Consider the following 21,854-nt stretch of genomic DNA (forward strand, 5'->3'; position numbering starts at 1 on the left):
GTCTAAATGGGAGAGCGGAACTGTAGTAGCCTATGCCACAGTTCGTCTGAGAGCATGTGAACTGGGCACAGGGGGTCCAAATCAAATTGTCAAACTAATTTCGTGCATGTTTACAACATTTAGCCTACATCGCCGTGTATCGTCATGCCTTCCCTGAAAGCGCTGCTAGAGACGGGACTGGACTTTGTAGAATTCTTGGGAGAGAGGAAGTCGAAAACAAATAGAAATGAACTGAAGGATATTTACAATTTGGAATTCAAAAGGTGCTTTCGATCACTTTGTCATGTTGTTTTTGCGTATGATACTTTTATTAGACGAGACAGGTTGATCTGATCTGGTTGTGTAGGTAGCCTACCCCATAAGTAGCCTTCTGGAGCGGGTTAGGGAAGTGAAACTAGTCATAACAGCCGCAGCGTACCGTGCAGCAGCTTCAGTCCTCGGCAAACAAATGTAGGCCTAGCCTACTGATCAAATGTTATTTTTTTTATATGCAATAAGTCATTAAGGCTATGTACTATTTGTAGGAATGGAGCCAAAGATCACAAGTTCTCCAGTGTTGTCTACGCCTTACAGAAAAACAGCAAAGCCACCATAAAACAAGACAAAATATATTTAAATGTAAAACCTCAGGTAAGACATAAAAATAAAATTAAAAACTCAGCAGCCTGTATGGGCAGTGTCTGTGTGAGAATGATGGTTTTATCCTGCTCGGTCTTTATAAGGTGAGAGTGTACTACTGTGACCAGTGGAGGAGACCAGCCAAGCCAGATGGGAGGGCTGTAGATAATGGGACAAGTGCACCACTGTCTTCCCCTCTCTCCACCCGTGCTACCTCTCCCTCTATGATGAACCCTGTCCTGACGCCTAAGAAGAAGCTGGCCAAAGAAGTAGTTAACAAACTCAAGATGAACAGGTATGTCTGAGATCTGTAAAAAGGTATCGCAGTATGTTGCACTACAGTGTTTTAAACAGTCTTGTAGATGATGACGGTGTCTGAACAAAAATATGTTTATCAGGGATGCAAACAACTTGTTTATCAGGGATGCAAACACCTTGTTCTCACCGTTTAGATGCCAAAATAGGTGCACTTTTTCACCCCTCACCTGTTTTTATTCCTGGTTTATTTTCTACTTGAGTGTGGGCTGCTGGGTGGGTGGAGTAAAAAAGTGATGCGTCTACTCATGGCAAGTGACAAAGCTGTTTTCTTCTGACCTTGAGAATTCAGGTCATCTCCAATTTTGGAGCCGTCTCTGGACTTGATCTGTCCCTACTAGCCCAAGCCTTCGATTCTTGTCCCAATGTGTGCCAGATCATAGCCTACGCAGGTACGATCTGTACCTAAAGTTTTACGCCCTCTGAGAACAATGGGTACAATGGCTGCTCTTTGTCTCTATAGGGCAAAGTTGATCTCTGACAAAGGTGGCATCCAGATCTCCTCAGATCCAGTGGCAACCAATGGCAGGATTCACCTCAACATCCAGCAACTTGAAAATGTGGTCGTCGTCAAGTTCCACATTCAAAACATGGCGACAAATTCCATCTATTTCAACTACTACACTGCACTCCACCGGATCCGCTGTTTCACTCTGGTGGATGAGAGAAGAGTCACCCGGGTCTCTCCCCTCCTTCTCTGCCCAGGTAAGGCAGCCGACGGACACCTGCACAGGTGTGAAAGTATTCCTCTCTCTCACACTGGCCTGTGACTGGTTACTGTGACTTTCTATGTGATTTTAGAAATTGTATGGAAAGGTAAATGGTACCATGTCATATCATATGAAACGACTAAATGATCTGAGGAAATGACGATTCTCTTGTCTTTATTAATGTTTGGCAGTCTGCTGTTTATCTGCTGTAAATCAATGCATGAGCTGGCAGAAGAGAAGGTCATTCTCCACACTCATTTGTGTCATCTGTCACTTGGTGACAGGTGTGTTCTCAACTGTGGTAAAGAGATTAGATAACAACCGGAAATTATCAACTAGATTGAATTCTGTGTTCTTGGTGACCAGTTCTCTAAATAAGCCTTACCTTATTCCTGGCACCTTTTGATTATATATTGAAGCAGTGATAGCATGTGAATGTGAAAAGAGCTTACTGTGATACAAGTGAGGAGTCCGGCAATGACCAATGATGGACTTCGTCTGTCTGGCCTTGTAGCACAGGGGTGTGTTATATCTTCCCTTCTATTCTCCATACACAAATGAGACAGTGTAACAACAAAGATGTCTCCCCCAGAAAGTATGCTGATTACATGGCCTTGGTTATCTGCCTACAGATATCAACAGCTCTCCCTACTCTTAGCACATGGACAACCTTGCCACCTGGTTTGATACCAGCTGCCTTGACCTTGGTCAGACCAAGGAGATGTGTCTTAGAGGGAGGACAGAAGAAGACCACTTTTCAAGCCAGTTATCATGAAAGGCAAGAAGTGGAACAGCTCCCTCAATATAAATATCTGGGAACAACCATTGACACCAGAATCACCTTTCAGACCAATGCAGACTAAATTTGTTTTAAAAAAATAAGGCAGCAGCTCCCTCTTGTCAGGAAACTGAGGTGTCAACACCAGCAAACCTACCCTGGCCATAGGGTGTTCTCTTTTTTAATGTCCTCTCCTGGTTTGAGAACTTTTAAAGGTGCCATGTGTAAGAATTGAGGTAAAAATATCCAAAAAATGAAATAAGGGTGATGTCATTAAAAAAATAGTAACAAGGTATAGTGCTGCAGAGATATCAACCTGAATTAGCATGCTAAATTACTAGCCACAGCCAGACAGGTGTCATAATACCAGTTTCGGCCATGGGAGGCAGTATGCAGGCAACATAACCGCCAGCCAAACTGCAATACACGTTTCTCGGTTGTTACTCTAGGGTAGACCAACTCTATACTGCCCCCATCTTTTATGGAATGTGGAGTATGAATTGATTTTTTTGGCTGACATTACACATGGCACCTTTAAGTTGACAGGAACAAGCTGACTCATTCGATCACCCATGCCAGCAGGATCACTAGAGATGATCTTGGACTTGGATTTGTTTTAAATGCAACTCCAGAACCTATATGGTCGGTCCATGACCAAGAAGGCAACTTGGGTCTATAATGACCCCACTCACCCCCTTCACTCATCATTGCAGCTGTTGCCATCTGGTAGGGGACTCAAGGTCCCACTAGCCAGCGAAATGGGTACAAAAGACAAATTTCAAGAAATTTGTCTTGAAAGAAAGCAAGAAAGTTTTCTTTTCTTATCTTCTGTTATCTTAAAAACAAACAAAGCACATGTTAAAATTCCTCAGAGTGCTCATGGCATAGACACACATCAGTGTTTCCCATAAATTGACTTATTTGTGGCGGCCCACCACAATATCAACATTGACCACCACACAATGATTTTCCAGGTTGTACTAAATTGTGCTTAAATCTGGTTAGCATCATAACCACGCTGTGCTAATTTGTTAAAACTGTTGTATTCAAGTTAATTCTGCAAACCAACCACCACAAATGGAATTCAATTCTATGGGAAACACTGCACATGTAATGCTCAAAAGCAATTAGCCTATTGATATTTCATGTATCACAAAAAACACACCTTTCATCACATACTATGCATTCTGCAGCTCAAAGTAAGTATACTGTGATGATTGAAAGTACAGTGCTTTACTCTTTCTGTCAAATTCTGTAAATTTCTCTTTGTTGGTCCTCTGGCTGTCTAGTCAAGAATGTGCACTCCAAAAATGGTGTTTGTACAAAGTCCCCTCTGGCTCTGTAAAAGGGAAACAAATGTAGTAGCTCACACCAAGCTATAAACAATCATCGTGTTGCTTCAGAAATATCGAAGGGATGTGTGATTGGCTGTTGAGCTTGTGGTACAAAATTATGGATTTGTTCAAGAAGTTCTCAGGCAGAGTCAGTAATCAGTCAGAGAGCTTTATACTCATATTTAACATCTCCATTTGTGGTACTGTATGTCAACCATTTTTTGACTTCATTATTACCTACCCCAACAACTATACCCACAAGGATGTATCCCCTAACAACCGACATCTGTGACATTCCATCAAGATTGACCTGACCCCAGTAAATAAGGCAAGAGACTTTCTGTGGGCCTGATGGCTTGAAATACTTGTACATTTCTATGAATAACTTTGCACACAATCCAGACCAAAAGTATAAATGAACAAATATAGATCAGTATATACAGTATAAGGCACTGGTTCCCAAAGACTGGGTCGGGTCGCAGGAGATTTTATTTGGGTCGCCAGCACAATTTATGTTGTGTGATAGGCCTAACTCATACCATTTAGCCAGGAAAGCTAACCGTTTTCTATTAGGATCTAGTTTGTTAACTACAGTCACGGCCCTCTGTGCAATTTTGCATTTAGAATAGCTCTGAAACTGGGGATCGAACGAGTCGCAGAGGGGACAGCGTGGACATCTCACTCGCAAAATGAAAAATTTCTGTGGGGCGCCTGCTATGGACCTCGCAGTTGCAAAATGCAAGGGACATGAATCAGCCTTTTTGCACGAACATTAACGGACACCAGCTCTTCAGCTTGACCTATTAAAATCTAGTTACCGTGCTGTCAACTAAAGCAGACATCCGTATACCGGACATGGCTATTCAATTTGCATCGCATGGGTTGGGGCATATAAAAGTTTGAGAACCTGTGGCCTAAAACAACATTGGTGGTTGCATGTTTGCTCTGAAATGAAATGGGTCGTGATGGTCTGTCATGTTTAAAAAGTGGGTCTCCAGAAAAAAAGTTTATCTTTTAAGGTAAAATTTCTTCCCACAAGCTCAAATATCAACAGCCTTTTAGAGTCGTGGCGTGAATCTTCACACACATTTCCGCATCTCATCCACAGATAACACTCTTGCCCGCCTTGCCTCTCCCCCGCAGGTGACCGCTACATGGTGGAGATGCACTACCAGCTACACCACTATGGCCACTTCCCTGCCTCCATGTACTTTGAGTTCTGCGCAGACCCACCCACCTCCTCCAAGCCCTTCTGCATCGTCAGGGAGCTGGAGGCTGTGGCCATGACCCAGCTGGCCGTAGAACTGGGACCCATAGCCCCCTACAGCCCCAGGCAGGGGGGCAAGCTCCAGGCTGTGTTCACAGTGGTGGAGGAGGGAGAGCCTCCAGAGAGGTGGGTTTACACTAAGTTACATTTAGCCTTTTAGCACATTACATTTAGCCTTTTATCCAAAGTGACTTACAAAAATGAGGAATAGTATTCAAGCTACAATGCAGAGGAGACCTTAGAGTAGGTAGGAATTAATGCTCCATCAGTCAATACTAGAGGATGGGCGTGTGTTGAAGGTATAAGTACTGGGGTAATACGCTAGACCGGCACATCCGGGAACTTTGAATTTGCTACACGTCCCCGCCCCCTTTTCGGGGAGTTCGGACCACTTGGATTGAATGGAAACCTAAGGAGCTGCATCCATGTGGTAGGTGCTTGCTTTCTCCCTGAAAAAGGGGCGTGTTGCAGAGAAATGACGATACACTGGTGTGAATAGGGGTTTGCACAGAGCTGAGACTGGTGTGGAGACGCCTACCACTGCTGCTGCTGCTGGGTGCAGCTTAGAGCAGAGTACCATAACCTTCAGTGATTGAGCCAGACCTGGGTCAGGTCCGCTCCATAGTGATCTTGTTACATGGAATCATCTTCAGTTTAAACACGCTATAGACAGCATTGCCTTTTTAAAAAAAAACACACAAAAAGACAAGATAATGGGGCCAGATGAACTTTGAAGTGAATTTGAAGTGAATAATCACCCAGAAAAGGTCATTAGAATTTTTGTCAGACACAAGTATCATCTTTTACTGGTGCCCTTGGGCTACCATTTAATCCTACTCTTACATCCTAAAATGGAGCTTTTCTTCTTGTGGCTTCTTATTCTCATAGTACAGCATGCACCATAATTTGGAGTTGAGTTCCTGTGAAATTTTTAATGTGCGATTGTAGAAGGAGCTTTCGTTATCTCGAGTAGTAATGAGGTTATTTTTTATCACATTTGCAATATTAATTTAGGTAATTAGGAAACATATTGGCCTCCGCTGTTTCAATTTGGTTTTAAGTATTCATAGCGAAAAAAAAAAAAAAATCTGTCATGCTCGACTAATTCCACATTTTTCTTTCACTATTAAACAGTTTTGTCACCCACTCGCTGAAAAGCGTTGTGAAGCTGAAGGAATACCAATACCCGAAATACCTTAAGGACTTGGCCAAGCAGAGACTGGAGGATTCGGAGTATCTGTCTCCTGCTGCCAGACAGCAACTCCCAGTGGTGAGGTGAGGGCACCACACAGGCCTCTTCAGCAGACACACACACACACACACACACACACACACACACACACTTCAAAAAAAGCAAGCAGATTTTAAAGGTAAGAAGCTCAAGCCTAGAAAGAGATGGGGTGTACAAATGATCTGCTATTATATATAGCAATGTAATGGGTCAAAATCACAGCCATATAGAAGTAGAACTGAATAAAATTGATTAGTTTTATTATAATTAGATTAAATTAGATTCAACTTCTTTGTCTTTGTCATTAGATTCAACTTCTTTGTCATTTGTGAGTACAAGTACAAAGACAACGAAAAGCAGAAAAGTACAATGTGATATACAAAGTATAGACAGGTGGTGCATAGATGGGACAAAAATATAGTGCACTGTAGACAGTAGTATACAGTTGGATTATAGAAGGTGGTTTACAGTAATATAAATTAAATATAAATATGTGCAGTGTATTACCTTATAAGAGCAGAATAAATAGGCTATGTAAGATGAACAATGTACCGGTATGAACAACTTGTACAGATATATGCAATGTAGTAGTAGTACCATTATAATAATAGTAAGAATAATATAGATGCAGTGTATTAACAGAATATATTACCGGTATAAGAAATATACGATATGTACAGCTATGTGCAGTGTGGTAAGAGTATCCTTGAAGTGCAGAAACGGTAACATTATAATAGTAGTAATAATAAGTATGTGCAAGATGAATAGTATGAAGAGCAGTAAAATATGGCTATGTATAAGTGTAATTACAGTTTGTATATTTGTAAATAAATAGAAAACTATGGGTGGGATAGTGTTTTTTTCGGGGGGGTGGGGCAGGCTGTTGATAGGCAAAAGTCCTCCTTGTTGTCCCTATCAAGGTTGCCATGGTCATGGACACCTCAACAGGCACAGGCAAGGAGGCATCGGGTGTGGGGTAGGGACCGAGCGGGGGGAGGGCTCAGTTGGTTGGTTGTCACCGGGATGCAGAGTTAGAGTTCAGTAGGGTGACAGCCGCAGGGAGGAAGCTTCCTCTGAACCTGCTGGTTCGGGTGCGGAGAGACCTGTAACGCCTCTCGGAGGGGAGTGGGGTGAACAGTCTTTGATGATGCTGCGCGTCTTACGCAAGCATCGCTTGCCCTGGATGGCCTCGATGGAGGGGAGTGAGGAACCTGTGCTGCGTTGCACCGTTTTCACCACCCTCTGCAGTGCTTTCCGGTCGGACACAGTTGGTGAGGAAGCTCTCGATGGTGCAGCGGTAGAAGTTTACCAGGATCTGAGGAGACAGGTGGACCTTCTTTAGTCTCCTCCGGAAGAAGAGACACTGGTGAGCCTTCTTGATCAGGGTAGAGGTGTTGAGGGGCCAAGAGAGGTCCTCAGAGATGTGGACACCCAGAAACTTGAAGCTGGTGACACTCTCCACCTTAGTCTCGTTGATGAGAATGGGGGGGGGGGGGGGGGGGGTGTGCTAGCTATAGACTTCCTGGAGTCCACAATGAGCTCTTTGGTCTTCTTGGTGTTGAGAGCCAGGTTGTTGTCAGTGCACCACAATGTTAGGTGCTGGACTTCCTCCCTGTAGGCCGTCTCATCGTTGTTGCTGATGAGACCAACCACCATAGTGTCGTCTGCAAACTTGACAATGGTGTTAGAGCCATGTACAGGTGTGCAGTCGTAAGTGAAGAGGGAGTAAAGGAGAGGGCTCAGCACACATCCCTGTGGTATGCCGGTGTTCAGGGTGATGTTGAGGTGAGGAGGTGTGGTTACCTAACCTAACAGATTGAGGTCTGTTGGCGGTATTGATGTTTGAGTTTGGTAATCAGTTTGGAGGGGATGATGGTGTTGAATGCTGAACTGAAGTCAATGAACAACATTCTCACGTAGGTGTTGCTATTGTCAAGGTGGGACAGGGCAGAGTGAAGTGCTGTAGAGATGGCATCCTCTGTGCTCCTGTTCTGACGGAAGGTGAATTGGAAGGGGTCCAGTAAGGTTGGTAAGCAGGTCTTGAGGTAGGCCTAGTTCACTCTTTGTTGCTCTTGCTTTTTTGCTCTTGCTTTTAGGAACAATTTTGAATAAGGTTGCCAAACACAATGCAATTGCTCTGAGAGAATATGTCCTGAGTTGACTTACATATAAAATTGCCTCATAATAGACAACACAGCCAGAGGTAAAATGAAGGTGATTTGACTTAGTGGCATTTGTGATTAATTTAAATAAAAAAATCCTCACACTATGGGTGCCGTAATTCCCATCGCACTGAGTGAATTACTGTAATTTATGGGGCCATAACACTTAGGGCCGGCGTGATTTCCCCCACCGCCCTTAGGCCCTCGCTCTATGACATGTCAATAGAATTAATAAGAGGAGAAGGACCCTTTGCAGCTCCAGGTTCCTCAAGTGGAAAAAAGACATTAAATTATGTTAAACTATCCATGACTGGGGGGTCGTCAACAGTATTACAATGAATGGGACCACAGTGAATGGCTGGCAGCCGCCTAGCGCAAAGCGGTCTTTATGAAACATTATGGGAAGTTAACCATGGAAACCCTATTTAAAGGCAGCTGAGGATAGGACTGCATGAGAAATAGAGTCGTGTCATAAAGTGTGGCAAAGCGTCCTCGGGCACTGCACCTCTGGCACATAATCACACATTCGACTAACGTGGAGTTACTGAGAATCTAATTGATTGTCCTGTTGGACCATGAGCAAGATGAAAAACAGGACAGAGACACCATCCATAATGCCCTACTGTGCCTCCTGTACAGGCCATTTATATCAAGGCCTTTCTTTACCCATGTACAGTCACTTTGTACTGCATGTGTGAAACATGGGCTGGTCACCTGTGCTGTGTGGCCACCTTCGACGCATAGCCTTCTCATAACCTCACTGGGTTGTTGATTTGGTTGTTTGTTTGTTTGGTGTTGTCAGGGGTGTGCTGGACTCGCCCCTGTGCATGAAGAGCTACTCCAGGCGCTTCCACCTGCTGCTGCATCTAGAGGAGATCCAGATGGAGGTGGACATTAAGAAGTACGACATGCACGCCCAGACCATGACCCAAGATAAGAGCAACAAAAAGCTCCTCAACCTTAAAGTAAGAGACCGCTCGTCCTTTCCATCTAGTCCTTTAAAGGCAGGAAGAAGAGAGTGTAATAGATTTATAGATCTGTGCCTGAAAAGACTAAATTAAACCTACTGAAAACACATGCTGTTTTTCTATTGGACCAGCGGTACAAAAGCAATGAAGTGAGAATAAATCAAATGTTTTTGTTTTTTTATACAAATAATCCTTTGTCAGAATATTTGTGATGGGATTTGCATCTGTTAATAATGTAACGCTTAAATGAACATGTGTCAAAAATCGAAGAACCGCAGTTGAATATACTGTTGAATAATAGTACTGTTGCCAACCCACATTCCCCTGTGACTCAACTCTGTTTATATGCAGTGGACCATTAAAACATTTCAGATGCATTTTGTATTGCTGTTTTATAAATAATCATTTTGTTATATCCATGACAGAGTTTGTGTTTGGAGTAAATCATTTTAAGCTTTCAAGCAAATAGAAAAAAAGACTAGTGTTAATAAAAGCAGAGCCAGGCCGTGTTCTGCAGTGAAACGTGCCTCTGTATCTGCTCCTCCCTCAGGTGCCCGGCGTGGCCGAGAACAGGCCGTCAGTCTTAAGAGGGGACCACCTCAAGGTCTCCAAGACTGGTGACACGTCGCAGCCACTCACCGTCTACAAGGGCTATGTGCATCGCGTGGAGCTGGATAACGTCAAACTGGGCTTCTCCAAGAAGTGCGTATATGACACACACACACACACACACACACACACGTTACTGATGCACACACACTCAGAGCTTATGATGGGAGCAGGGTGTGTTATGTTTGGTAAAATTACAGGGTTTTATTGGACTCATTCATCACAACTGATCAGTTTTTAAACTGCAGCAGAATATACAGTAGTAAATGAAGACATTTTCTGAATACATTAACATTGACAGGCAAATACAGGTCTAATTGATTGAGCAGAGGGATTAATGTAAGCTTAATTACAGGGTTTGGAGGACTCACTACCTCGAGTCTACATTTTAGGACTGTGTTAAACCTGGGCAATGAACGTTTCCTTAAAAGTAAATTGATATTATTGATAAATGTGCCATTCATTCTTCACCACTGACTGGCATGACTCCCAGCATTAAACTTTACTGCAGAGTTGATGCTAAAGCTTCCACCTGCTGTCCATAAGTAAATCCAAAATATGCTTTACATCTGTGATGTTAAAACAGTTGTATGCCTCTGCTACCATCCAGATTGCAGTGTACTTTGTAATCAGAATGGCATGTTTCAAAAGGTCTGCCATGCTACAGTTGCTAAAGCTCCAGTTTCGTTGTGTTGTTCACAGACTAGTGCAGAGCTTCATCAGTAACATGAAGTTTGAAGTGGAGTTCACCCTCAACCGCTTCCCTCTGAAGCTGCAGCATCGAGCGGTGGAGCTGGCCACTCAGCACAAGCTTGAGAACGTGTTGTTCCCCCGGGACTCCAAAGCCACTCAAACCCCCCCGCCTCGCCTCCGGTGAGTAGGCCACAGACTGCCCTATGTGTGCTTAGCCTCAGAAACGCACCAATGCACACACATACACACACTCAAGTGCTTTGGAACCTGAGAAGAATTATTTTGGAAATATGATAATGAAAGGGTTTTTTTTCACAAAAAATATTTTTGCAAGTGTTTCATACAGTACACAGCCATTTTTTTATTTTATTTGATCTACCGATGTTTGTGTTGCTGGATGAACATTATGTGTACTCTTGCTGCACTACACTGTTGGTGCAGACATGCACTGACAATCACACATACAAAGAGATGTTTTTTATCTTCTTTCTTTCTTTTCTCTCTTTCTTTCTTTCTCTCACTCACACACACACACACACACACACACACACAGACACACACACACACAGAGACACCGGTGGCACTCCTGTCTCAATCCATGTTAATGACTTTGGGGACTGGCTGTTCTGTTCTGCCGCACACACTGGCCTCTCACCCAGTGACTGTCACCCGGAGACTATCACTGGCTCTGCAGTGGCTCTGGCTCTGGGCCTGAGGTGGCCCGCATGCGGCCTGGGTCTGCCCCGGCCTCCTCCTCTCTGGACCGAGGATGGAAATCTATATTCTTATCACAGGCCAGTGGCTCTCCGCAGTGCCTGAGAGAAAATCAACTGACAGATGTGATAAAGCTATGAATACATTCTCGCAGATAGTTCAATTACCACGCTCACAGGTTTTACAACGCTAGATTCACAGTCGTCCCTCAGATCTCAGCACTCTCCAGATGAACCTTTTTTTATGAAACACTAACACTTTGGAATTGATGGTTTGATACTTCGTTAAGTTTTAATTGGTATTTACTGCAAATTGAAATGATGCAAAAAATTTACGGGGGGCGGGTTTTGTCCTCTAGGTTTTTCAACCGTGACTTGGAGAGCAACCCCGAGCAGAATGCCGCTATCCAGTGGATTGTGGCGGGAGGCTCCATACCGGCTCCGTACTTGGTGTTCGGCCCCCCAGGGACCGGAAAAACCGTCACTTTAGTGGAGGCCATCAATCAGGTTTGGGAACTCGTTGTCTGTTTTTTGGCTGCTTGTGCTCATCCTCTGATTCAGACAAGAGTGCTACACATTGCACTACAGTATAAGTATATAGTATATATACTTTTTTGATCCCGTGAGGGCAAATTTGGTCTCTGCATTTAACCCAATCGGTGAATTAGTGAAACACAAACAGCACACAGTGAACACACAGTGAGGTGAAGCACACACTAATCCCGGCGCAGTGAGCTGCCTGCTACAACGGCGGCGCTCGGGGAGCAGTGAGGGGTTAGGTGCCTTGCTCAAGGGCACTTCAGCTGTGGCCCACTGGTCGAGGCTCGAACCGGCAACCCTCCGGTTACAAGTCCAGAGTGCTAACCAGTGGGCCACGGCTGCCCAGTGCACTATGCATAGGGAAGGATCTATTCTGTGTTAACCTTTGTCCTCCATGGGAATTTCTACTACAAGCTAAAGCTGAACTAAATAAAACAGGAATCTGCAACAATGCAAATAACCAACAATATCAAATAATTGATCAGCCACATCCAGGATCCACACAGGACGGCAAGATATTTTCTTTGTTTGTCTGTCCTCTGTTATAGATATGCAAGTCGGACCCGTTCACCCATGTAGTGGCCTGCGCCCCGTCCAACAGTGCCTCTGACCTGCTGTGTGAGCGCCTCATGGGCTACGTGGACGCCCACCAGCTCTTCCGCCTCTACGCCGGCACCCGTGACCCCAAGACGGTACCCCCCAAACTACTGGTGAGAGTGACACACCAAAGACGCCCCCCTCCCCACACACCCCCAGGACTAGCCATTTCACAGAGGCTGGTCCAGAGCTCAAACAGCTTGCTTTATTGTCCTGTCCCTGATTAGCCTCCATGTCACTCCCCCCCTCCGAAGTAAACCACAATTATGGACACCCTTCCGTAGACTGGTGTCTCATGACTGATTGACTCATGACAGCAGGATATGATGAAGTGCCTCGTCTAAGGACTGTTTTGTGAGGTAGTACTTCCTAGTTCTCCATTTTATATGCGGGCATTGCTCTTCGATTGACAGATGTGATGTGGTTGTAATTTAGTTAGTGTTGTACCCTGATATCGATGAAGGCTGCACTTCCTGTTGATTGCTTCCATGGTGAATTGAACCAGAGCAGCATTTGTTTAGAAACGCCATCTTTCAAACTCCACGCTTCTCTTGCATGATGGAGGTGGTTCCCACTTCTCTGTGATCGACCCCATTATCTCATCGGAACAAGGCAGGAAGTGAAGTGGCTGAGTCAGTATTTTCACACCGCTCTGGGGCTTTCTGAAAAATACGACGTGAAGCGCCGGCCATTTGAAATGATACTCCTGACCCTTGCTGGACCGCTTCATGCCCGAGTGCCTGAAACACAACTCTTATGACCACTTCCTTTTTCAGAGAGGTCCATAGTCTAGCACTTAAACAGACATGAACCCGATGGCTGCAGTTCACCTTTTTAGGGGTGTCAGGGAAAACGGGTTGTGCTCAATTCTCAGAATCCCGTCTTGAACATTAGTTACCATGGATAAGCCATTAGCAGAGACAAGCTCGGCAATGGAGAGAAGAATTAAGAATAATATTCCTCAGGTTTAATTTTATATGCATTGAACCACAAGGAGTGACAAACAAAAAGCATATTAAAGGGAAAAAACTAAGCAGTTTATGCACATTAATCCTATGTGTGCATTTATTTGTTATACTGATGGCTTACAATTTGCATGCAGTGTAAATTACAACTAATAAACCAATTCAATTCTAAGAAACCACTCAGTCATATTCTAGTGCTAGAAGTAGCATCCATGACATGTTGGTTTGATACATGATTTATAATGGCGTTTACAAACGGAATTTCGGGAGCGTGACAGAATTCGCCACGCCTCCTTCTTCAATCAGTCAGGTTACTTATTCGCTGTCTACCTGCTGAAGTTGCAGCATCGGTGTTACTCCGCTCGCAACCCACCACCTCCCCTTATGCCTCCCGTCTTCCATAGTTAAAGAATAAGGGGGTGTATGGCGGAATCCTGCCCGACTCCGGCACAATTCCACGAAGCACTTCAGGACCCTTGCCAGAGACTTCGCCAAACATGCTCTTCTATTATGCTTTTATGTTTTTATGCAGATTGTGGAATGTGAACTAGTAAACATGATGTATGCCTGTCAAGCCTGGGGTTGCGAATACTGTTGATGACCACCACACTGCCACAGCGTCCTGACTTGCACATGTCTCTCTCGCTCTCTCACTAGAAACACTGCAACTGGGACGCACACCAGGACTGTTTCGTCTTCCCCGCCAAAGAGACGATGATGAAATACAAGGTCATCGTCTCCACGCTGTTCACCGCAGGAAGGTAGGGCTAACTTTTGCGGCGTTGGATGTGTAGGCCGTGTTGCAACAGTGGCTACTCTGGGACACTCTTCAGCAAATGTCTGGTTGTGCATGCAGGCTCGTCTCTGGGGGAGTCCCTGTTGGCCACTTCACACACATCTTTGTGGACGAGGCCGGACAAGCTGTAGAGCCAGAGTGTATCATTGGCATTGCAGGTAGAATACAGCACACTGGAAGACATGGTTACTATACTGTACCCACTATATATATATCATACATTCATCACTTCAATGGGATTGCATTTGTTAAATTAATTAATTCTTGATTAGTTACACGTGAGCATATTCATGCTATGTTAATTGCTGTTTTGGTACTAATGATGGTCCATTTTGGAGTGACTGTGGGGAAATGTTATGCTTTTACCAGTGCTCAGAGCCCCTACTGCTTGATATGCAAGTGAAGTAACATATGAAAGCAACAATGGAAGATGCCATTTATATTGTAGTATGTGTAGTCAATAACCGCTGACAGTGATCCAAAAAATGATTTATTTACAAAGATATACAGAGTGTTTCCTCAGTACATGTCCCTGTGCCTACATGCACTTCCTTTTGAGTTGTAGCACGTAGAGCATGTCCCTTATGGAATTGCCAACGTGTGTGTGTGTGTGTGTGTGTGTGTGTGTGTGTGTGTGTGTGTTCCTGCCAGGCTTGCTGCATCCACAGAAAGGCCAGTTGGTGCTGGCAGGAGACCCTGAGCAGCTGGGGCCCATCCTGCGGTCCCCACTGGCTCTGCGGCACGGACTGGGTGAGACTCCCCTCCCTTCCCCTGCACACACTGCACATGACACAGCACAACACCTAAAACACAACACAGCACAACACCTAAAACACAACACAGCACAACACAACACCTAAAACACAACACAGACAGCACACACCTAAAACACAACACAGCACACACCTAAAACACACCACACACCTAAAACACAACACAGCACACACCTAAGACACAACACAGCACACACCTAAAACACAACACAACACAGCACACACCTAACACAGCACAGCACACACCTAACACAACACAACACAGCACACACCTAACACAACACAGCACACACCTAACACAACACAGCACAAACCTAAAACACAACACAACACAACACAGCACACACCTAAAACACAACACAACACAACACAGCACACACCTAAAACACAACACAACACAACACAGCACACACCTAAAACACAACACAACACAACACAGCACACACCTAAAACACAACACAACACAGCACACACCTAAAACACACCACACACCTAAAACACAACACAACACAGCACACACCTAAAACACAACACAACACAGCACACACCTAAAACACAACACAACACAGCACACACCTAAAACACAACACAACACAACACAGCACAACCCTAAAACACAACACAACACAGCACAACCCTAAAACACCACAAAGCACAGCACCTAAAACACTGCACAGCACAACACAGCACCTAACGGCTTCCACACACTGTTGCGTTCCGTCAACGCATGCCAGTGGGTGTTCCCGACGGTAGCTATGCAAATAAATTAAGGTATAACCGTAATTTGATTGGCTGGTGCCGTCTGTTGTTTGCTTGTTCGTAATTTGATTGGCTGGTGCCGTCCGTCGGTGCAGCAAAAGTTGAACTTCTCAACACTTGTGATGGGAGCAATGCGTCAAAACGGACCCACAATTCAGTTTGGCAACGGATGACGTAAGCCCATGTAAAGGGAACAGGATGCGTCTCCAGCACTGCAACGCACGCAACTGTGTGTGGGAGCCGTAAAAACAAATCACAGCACCTAAAACACACTACAATTCACATTTTATAGATGCATTATCAATGCTCATAGACTTAAATTATGTGAATATTTATAAAATCTATTGATTGAAATTCCTGTTGATATGGTAGACATCATTTCTATTAGGCACATTTAGGCACAACTCATTGATTAGAAACGTGTTAGATTGTATAATGCACATTTATTTTTAATGCTTATGTCCTGGTACTTTTGTTGCTACTGATTGGAGAAAGAATATGTGAATGGACGAGTGGGAGAGCGGTAGAAGCATTGGGAGCCGAGCCTTGCTTGCCCAAGAAAGCATTGGAAATACATTTTCCAATACATGTGCAGATGCATGTTCCTCTGTCTGCCTGACAGACTGTTCTGTATGGCATGTTAAAGATCATCTCTTAAGTGTTTAATAATGAATCAGGCTGGGGAGCAGTGCTCCCTGTAGTCTTGGTGTGTGAAGAGTCGAGTGCTTCAGCGATGACCTTGTGGGTGTTCCTCGTCTTGTTCACTAGGCCTTTCTCTGCTGGAGAGGCTGATGAGAGATTGCCCGCTCTACCAGAAGAGCAAGGACGTACACCAGTACAACGGGCGCTTCGTCACCAAGCTGCTGCGCAACTACAGGTGACACTTTAGGAAGCACCACTCACAGTAACAAGCTCACAGAGACAGAACCTGTGAACCAGTGCAGAATTGATATGTATTGCTATGTACAGAATTTATACTGTATGTATTGATATGTACACATGCACAAGCATGCATATAGACACTACAGGCACACATGCAAATGATGCCCATGCATACACATGCATATAGACACTCATCAGTGCACACATGCAAATGATGCCCATGTATACAAGTATAAGTAAGTTAGTATATATACTCTTTTGATCCCGTGAGGGAAATTTGGTCTCTGCATTTAACCCAATCCGTGAATTAGTGAAACACACACAGCACACAGTGAACACACAGTGAGGTGAAGCACACACTAATCCCGGCACAGTGAGCTGCCTGCAACCACAGTGGCGCTCGGGGAGCAGTGAAGGGTTAGGTGCCTTGCTCAAGGGCACTTCAGCCGTGGCCCACTGGTCGGGGCTCAAACCGGCAGAGTGCAGAGTGCTAACCAGTGGGCCACGGCTGCATGCATATAGACACTCATCAGTGCATCTAAACCCTCATGTAAACATGAGCCCCTACATTCACTCACAGACCATTTCTTAAACATCTCCCATCTTTTGTGCTGTCCTTTGTGACGTTGCTATTTTGCATTGCTTCATCTCTCTCCTCCATATCGCTCCCTCTCCCTTTTCTCTCTCTCTCTCTCTCTCTCTCTCTCTCTCTCTCTCTCTCTCTCTCTCTCTCTCTCTCTCTCTCTCTCTCTCTCTGACACCCCATTCATCACAGATCCCACCCAGCCATCCTTAAGGTGCCTAATGAGCTTTTCTATGACAACGAGCTGCAGGTGTTTGCCAACAAAATGGACCGTGAAGCCTTCTGCAACTGGGACCACCTGCCTAAAAAGGTTTGTTCAAATGACTTACCAGCATACCCTGTTTGTAGGGGTATTGTGGTCATTTTCCATTGAAAAGGCCTATGTACCACTCTGCAGTAGAACTCGGTTGTCCTATTACTGTGGGTTCATGTGCTCACCTGTGTGCAGGGACTTGCCCATTACGACACCTTTCTTCACACGCACACCAAGCATAATCTGATCCTAGTGAACATTAGGAAAGTGTCACTGAAACACATAAAAAGCAATTAAGAAGCACTTAGAAAGCGTCCCCATAACACAAGTTGACATGACTAATAATGACAGGACTAATTATTGGACGCCTGGGAAAGTGTTAAAAACCATAAACCCGAGAACATTAATCATCAAAACCTTAAATTGAGACCAACTGAAGTCATACATTATTTTTAAAGGTAACTGTAGCGGGAATTTCCACTAATATGATTAGTTGACTTTCTGATAAGGACTCTGATTGGCTCGTCAACATGTCACCCATGACATCTTCGATGTCACAGCGTGTCTTCTTCGATCAGATTTTCCAGAGTGCTATTTTTTTTTTTTTCCAGAGTGGTTATTAGTATTATAGTAAACAGCTAGTGTGGTTTTCCACAACAGTATAGGCGACTTATTTGTCTTCCATGGCTGAGAACCTATACAGGTGTTAAGAAGCATTACAGGCATAGGCTTGCAGCAATGTCAGTTTGAACCAATGTTCATTCCTGCCAATTCTTTTTTTCTCCTAGTCGTGGCATTAAAACTATTGAATTCAGCTGCATGCATGTGTTTTGCCATATCCGTATTAGTCCTATCTAAGATTCAGGTCTGTGTGTGTGTGTGTGTGTGTGTGTGTGGGACATACAGCCCTATTCTCTCTGTTAAACACACATCTCTGCAAGAGGAAGTAATTAACGTGAGCAGAAGTGTATTTAATAAGATTTCAATAAGCCACTACAAGCCCACATGGAATACTCATCCAGAGTTATCGTGGAAGTAATTAAATTTGCAGTTGAACTAAATAGCTGAATAAAAAAACAAAGCTAGATTCAGCAATTATCTCTTGACATGGACAATTTGTAAAAGCCGGATGGATGAAAGTGATTGATATAAACTAGTAGGAAATAATCAAAGCAATGGCCATACAGATGAATGTCTTGGTTCCCTTTCCCTGGGCATGTAGTTAGCCTTTGTTGAGGTTTGCTTGAACTTTCAATTGTCCTGACCTTTGTTAAGTAGGCTTAAAAATATTTAGCTGAACCTTGCAGAAATGCATGAGTAAGTCTCACTGATGTTGTGTACCCCTGGTAGTTTTACGGTGCTGTAGGTTTCTGGTATGGTAAAATAAGATGTGTCCGAATTAATCTTATTGATTGAGGTGTGGCTCAATTCTAAACAATGGGAAGATCATATCATGTTTTGAGACAACCACTGCACAGTTTGCCAGTAACACTGACTGTTTCAAAATATTTCTAAAGACTAAAGACATTTACCCAGTCTGTGGAATGCTTTGCGTTAATAGATTAAAAGCTCATAAAACAGATTTAAGCTCATTAAAAAGACATTTCCATATGGCACATGCTCAAAGTTCCCCTACAAAATATTATCCTAAGTTTAGTGCTGTGTGTGATTGATTAATTGTGACTGATTGATTTTGTGTGATTGCTTCTGTCTGCACTGCAGGGGTTCCCTCTCGTATTCTGTGGGGTGATGGGCAAAGACGAAAGGGAGGCCAACAGCCCCTCCTTTTTCAATGTGACTGAGGTGGAGACCCTTATCAGCTACCTCACGAAGCTAATGGTCACCCAGGGCAAGAAGGGTATTCCCAAACTCAGCTCCAAGGACATCGGCATCATCGCCCCCTACAGGAAACAAGTAAAGAGACACTCTTTTTTTTTTTTCTCGTCGTACATAAAACTAAAAATAAAAAGATTCTACTGGATGTTCACAGTCCTGAGATGTTCTTTAAGTGGATGGAAGTTGCCAAGTTGAGCCTACGCAAAAACCCCCCAACCCAATAACCTCTAGTTGTACATTGGGCACGACAGAATGAATGGCAGGATCTCTGGTGGACAATGTTTTGATTTGCTTTGGGCACTTGGTCTGAATGAGTGGTGTGTTTGTATTTTGAAAAGGTGGAGAAAATTCGAAAGGCCCTCAGAACTGTGAAAGAGCTAAGCCAGTGGAGTGACATTAAGGTAGGTGCAGTGCAGTGTTGATGATGAAGAAATGTCATTAATGGAGAGTTGTGTTCCTCAGCTTAAGGTGGTGGCCTCAACCACAGCAATAATGATAGTTATAATAACTGTATTGGTGTAGCTCTGATGAGAGCCCAATACTGCCATTCAGAAACAAAGTAAAATGATGCAAAAATAAATAACCAAAGACACAAACAACATAATGTATAATTGATAAACAAAACAGGGTAAAATAGGGTAATCTGAATGAGCATTATACTAAGCTGTCCCACTGTTGTAGGTGGGCTCTGTGGAAGAGTTTCAGGGACAGGAGAGGATGGTCATCATGGTGTCCACTGTCCGCAGCAGCGTCAACTACGTCAAGATGGACCAAGACTTCAACATTGGCTTCCTCACCAACGAGAAGGTGACAGACTCTTTTCTTTAAATGATCATCAACCATGTAACATAATCACAAACTAGGCCTAGATATCAGCTGCTGCAAATTAAACTAACTGTATCGACCTAACCCCTAATCGATTTAGCAAGAAATTATCAATTGCCAATTTGATGATCATTTATAGTGGCCTGTTCAAATGATGCTGAACGATGTGTGGTCTGACATTACATTGCCCGACATGAATACAACTGTAACTGTAGTGTGTATCGTGTACAGTTTCACTTTGCATCTGTATAGCTGCTAGTGCTTTTGTTTTTCACACGTGGGCCATAGCTCACAGTCGACTGGTAACCACACAGTTCCTGTTTCACAGGAGGCGCCCCTTACTTCATGTTGAAGTGTCCTTGAGCAAAGCACTGAGCCGCTGCAGCTAGCGCGCTGTTTGGAGCCGTGCTTGGCTGCCTTCACTGTCGGCACCTGACTGGTTGTGGGAGGCCTTGGTTGTAAAGGGCCTTTGAGTGCTCAGAGGAGCTCCAGGAGTGCTATACAGGGCTGTGCTGTGAATTTATTTAGTTATCAGGTCTGTTCTACAGCAGAGGCCATAGAGAGCAGCTGCCTGCCTCCACACGGCACGCCTATGGGTTGAATATGCATAGCACAGCTTTACGATTAAAGTCTTACTCTTAAACTCTTGACCTTACTCAGGGTCATGCAAGAGAATGCATCCCAAACTAAAAGTGTAATGTAATTGTGCTGTTAAGTTTTGATACAGAACCTAGACTACTGAGCTGTGTGTTCGATATGTATGCTGGAACCATCTTAAAGCAAGTCATTTCTTCCCATTCTGAGACTTCAGTGTGTTTCCATAGAGATTTAATGTGGCAATGACCCGAGCCAAAGCCCTTCTGGTTGTGGTGGGAAACCCTGTTATACTCAAGAAGAATCCTACCTGGGAGAGGTGAAAGAACACATCTTCCATCTGTTTTCATTTTGTTTTATTTAATTTTAATACATCACATTATTTTTTAATGTTAATAAATCACATTATTTTTACAGTAACACGATTTTTTTAATTGGTGCACAAAGGTGATCTGAATAAATATAAATACCGGTAATCGAGAATAACCGTTTCACAGCACATTTCATAGATTTTTTGTCTCAGCTCATTTGTATTATAATATTCGGTCAGAGAAACCTCATTACATCATGTGTGTGTGCTGTGTCCAGGTTTATTAAGTACTGTGAAGAGGAGGGAGGCTACACTGGCTTTGACTACAGTGATGCAGAGGGGGAGGAGGATGTGGTGGACAGACTCGCCGCCCTCCGCCTAAACCTGGAGTTTGACGGTAGGTGCTCTAAAGCTGAATGTTTGATTATGGCCATCCATGTAGTGGTTATTGGACCACCCTCTGTGTCATTTGAAACTGAATAATGAAGAAATTAATATTTTGTCCATTTGGGTATGGGATAGTTGCCGGATTCTTAAGGTTATGTAGTAGAAGTAATGCATTATATGTGATATATGTTATTTAATATAAAATGGGTTTGATATTCAGATATTTATGTTATCTATTTTGCTAAGATTCCTTAAAGTTGCTTCAGAAAGATTCACTGGAATTCCTAGTGTAAATTTACAAGCATGATTTAGTTGGTTGACTGTATATCTGCCGTGTCTGTGTAAATGTCTGTGCA

At 43.8% G+C, this 21,854-nt stretch overlaps 1 protein-coding gene across 1 annotated transcript in view; it reads left to right on the plus strand.

Moving 5' to 3' along the window:
* mov10a (Mov10 RISC complex RNA helicase a) overlaps window positions 1-21,854 on the plus strand; it is a 23,882-nt gene continuing 2,028 nt past the window's right edge. The window contains exons 1-21 of the mRNA XM_042088120.1: window positions 1-263; window positions 525-630; window positions 723-913; window positions 1,397-1,638; window positions 4,899-5,148; window positions 6,157-6,297; window positions 9,218-9,380; window positions 9,934-10,085; window positions 10,695-10,865; window positions 11,758-11,905; window positions 12,487-12,648; window positions 14,158-14,261; window positions 14,357-14,454; window positions 14,948-15,046; window positions 16,597-16,705; window positions 17,486-17,603; window positions 19,269-19,460; window positions 19,721-19,783; window positions 20,064-20,189; window positions 21,032-21,120; window positions 21,390-21,508. Coding sequence (XP_041944054.1) covers window positions 145-263; window positions 525-630; window positions 723-913; window positions 1,397-1,638; window positions 4,899-5,148; window positions 6,157-6,297; window positions 9,218-9,380; window positions 9,934-10,085; window positions 10,695-10,865; window positions 11,758-11,905; window positions 12,487-12,648; window positions 14,158-14,261; window positions 14,357-14,454; window positions 14,948-15,046; window positions 16,597-16,705; window positions 17,486-17,603; window positions 19,269-19,460; window positions 19,721-19,783; window positions 20,064-20,189; window positions 21,032-21,120; window positions 21,390-21,508 — 2,962 coding nt within the window. The 5' untranslated portion in view covers window positions 1-144. The remainder of the gene's footprint in view (window positions 264-524; window positions 631-722; window positions 914-1,396; window positions 1,639-4,898; window positions 5,149-6,156; window positions 6,298-9,217; window positions 9,381-9,933; window positions 10,086-10,694; window positions 10,866-11,757; window positions 11,906-12,486; window positions 12,649-14,157; window positions 14,262-14,356; window positions 14,455-14,947; window positions 15,047-16,596; window positions 16,706-17,485; window positions 17,604-19,268; window positions 19,461-19,720; window positions 19,784-20,063; window positions 20,190-21,031; window positions 21,121-21,389; window positions 21,509-21,854) is intronic.

The sequence above is a fragment of the Alosa sapidissima genome, chromosome 4 (genome assembly GCF_018492685.1).
Source record: "Alosa sapidissima isolate fAloSap1 chromosome 4, fAloSap1.pri, whole genome shotgun sequence".
NCBI classification, from domain to species: domain Eukaryota; kingdom Metazoa; phylum Chordata; class Actinopteri; order Clupeiformes; family Clupeidae; genus Alosa; species Alosa sapidissima.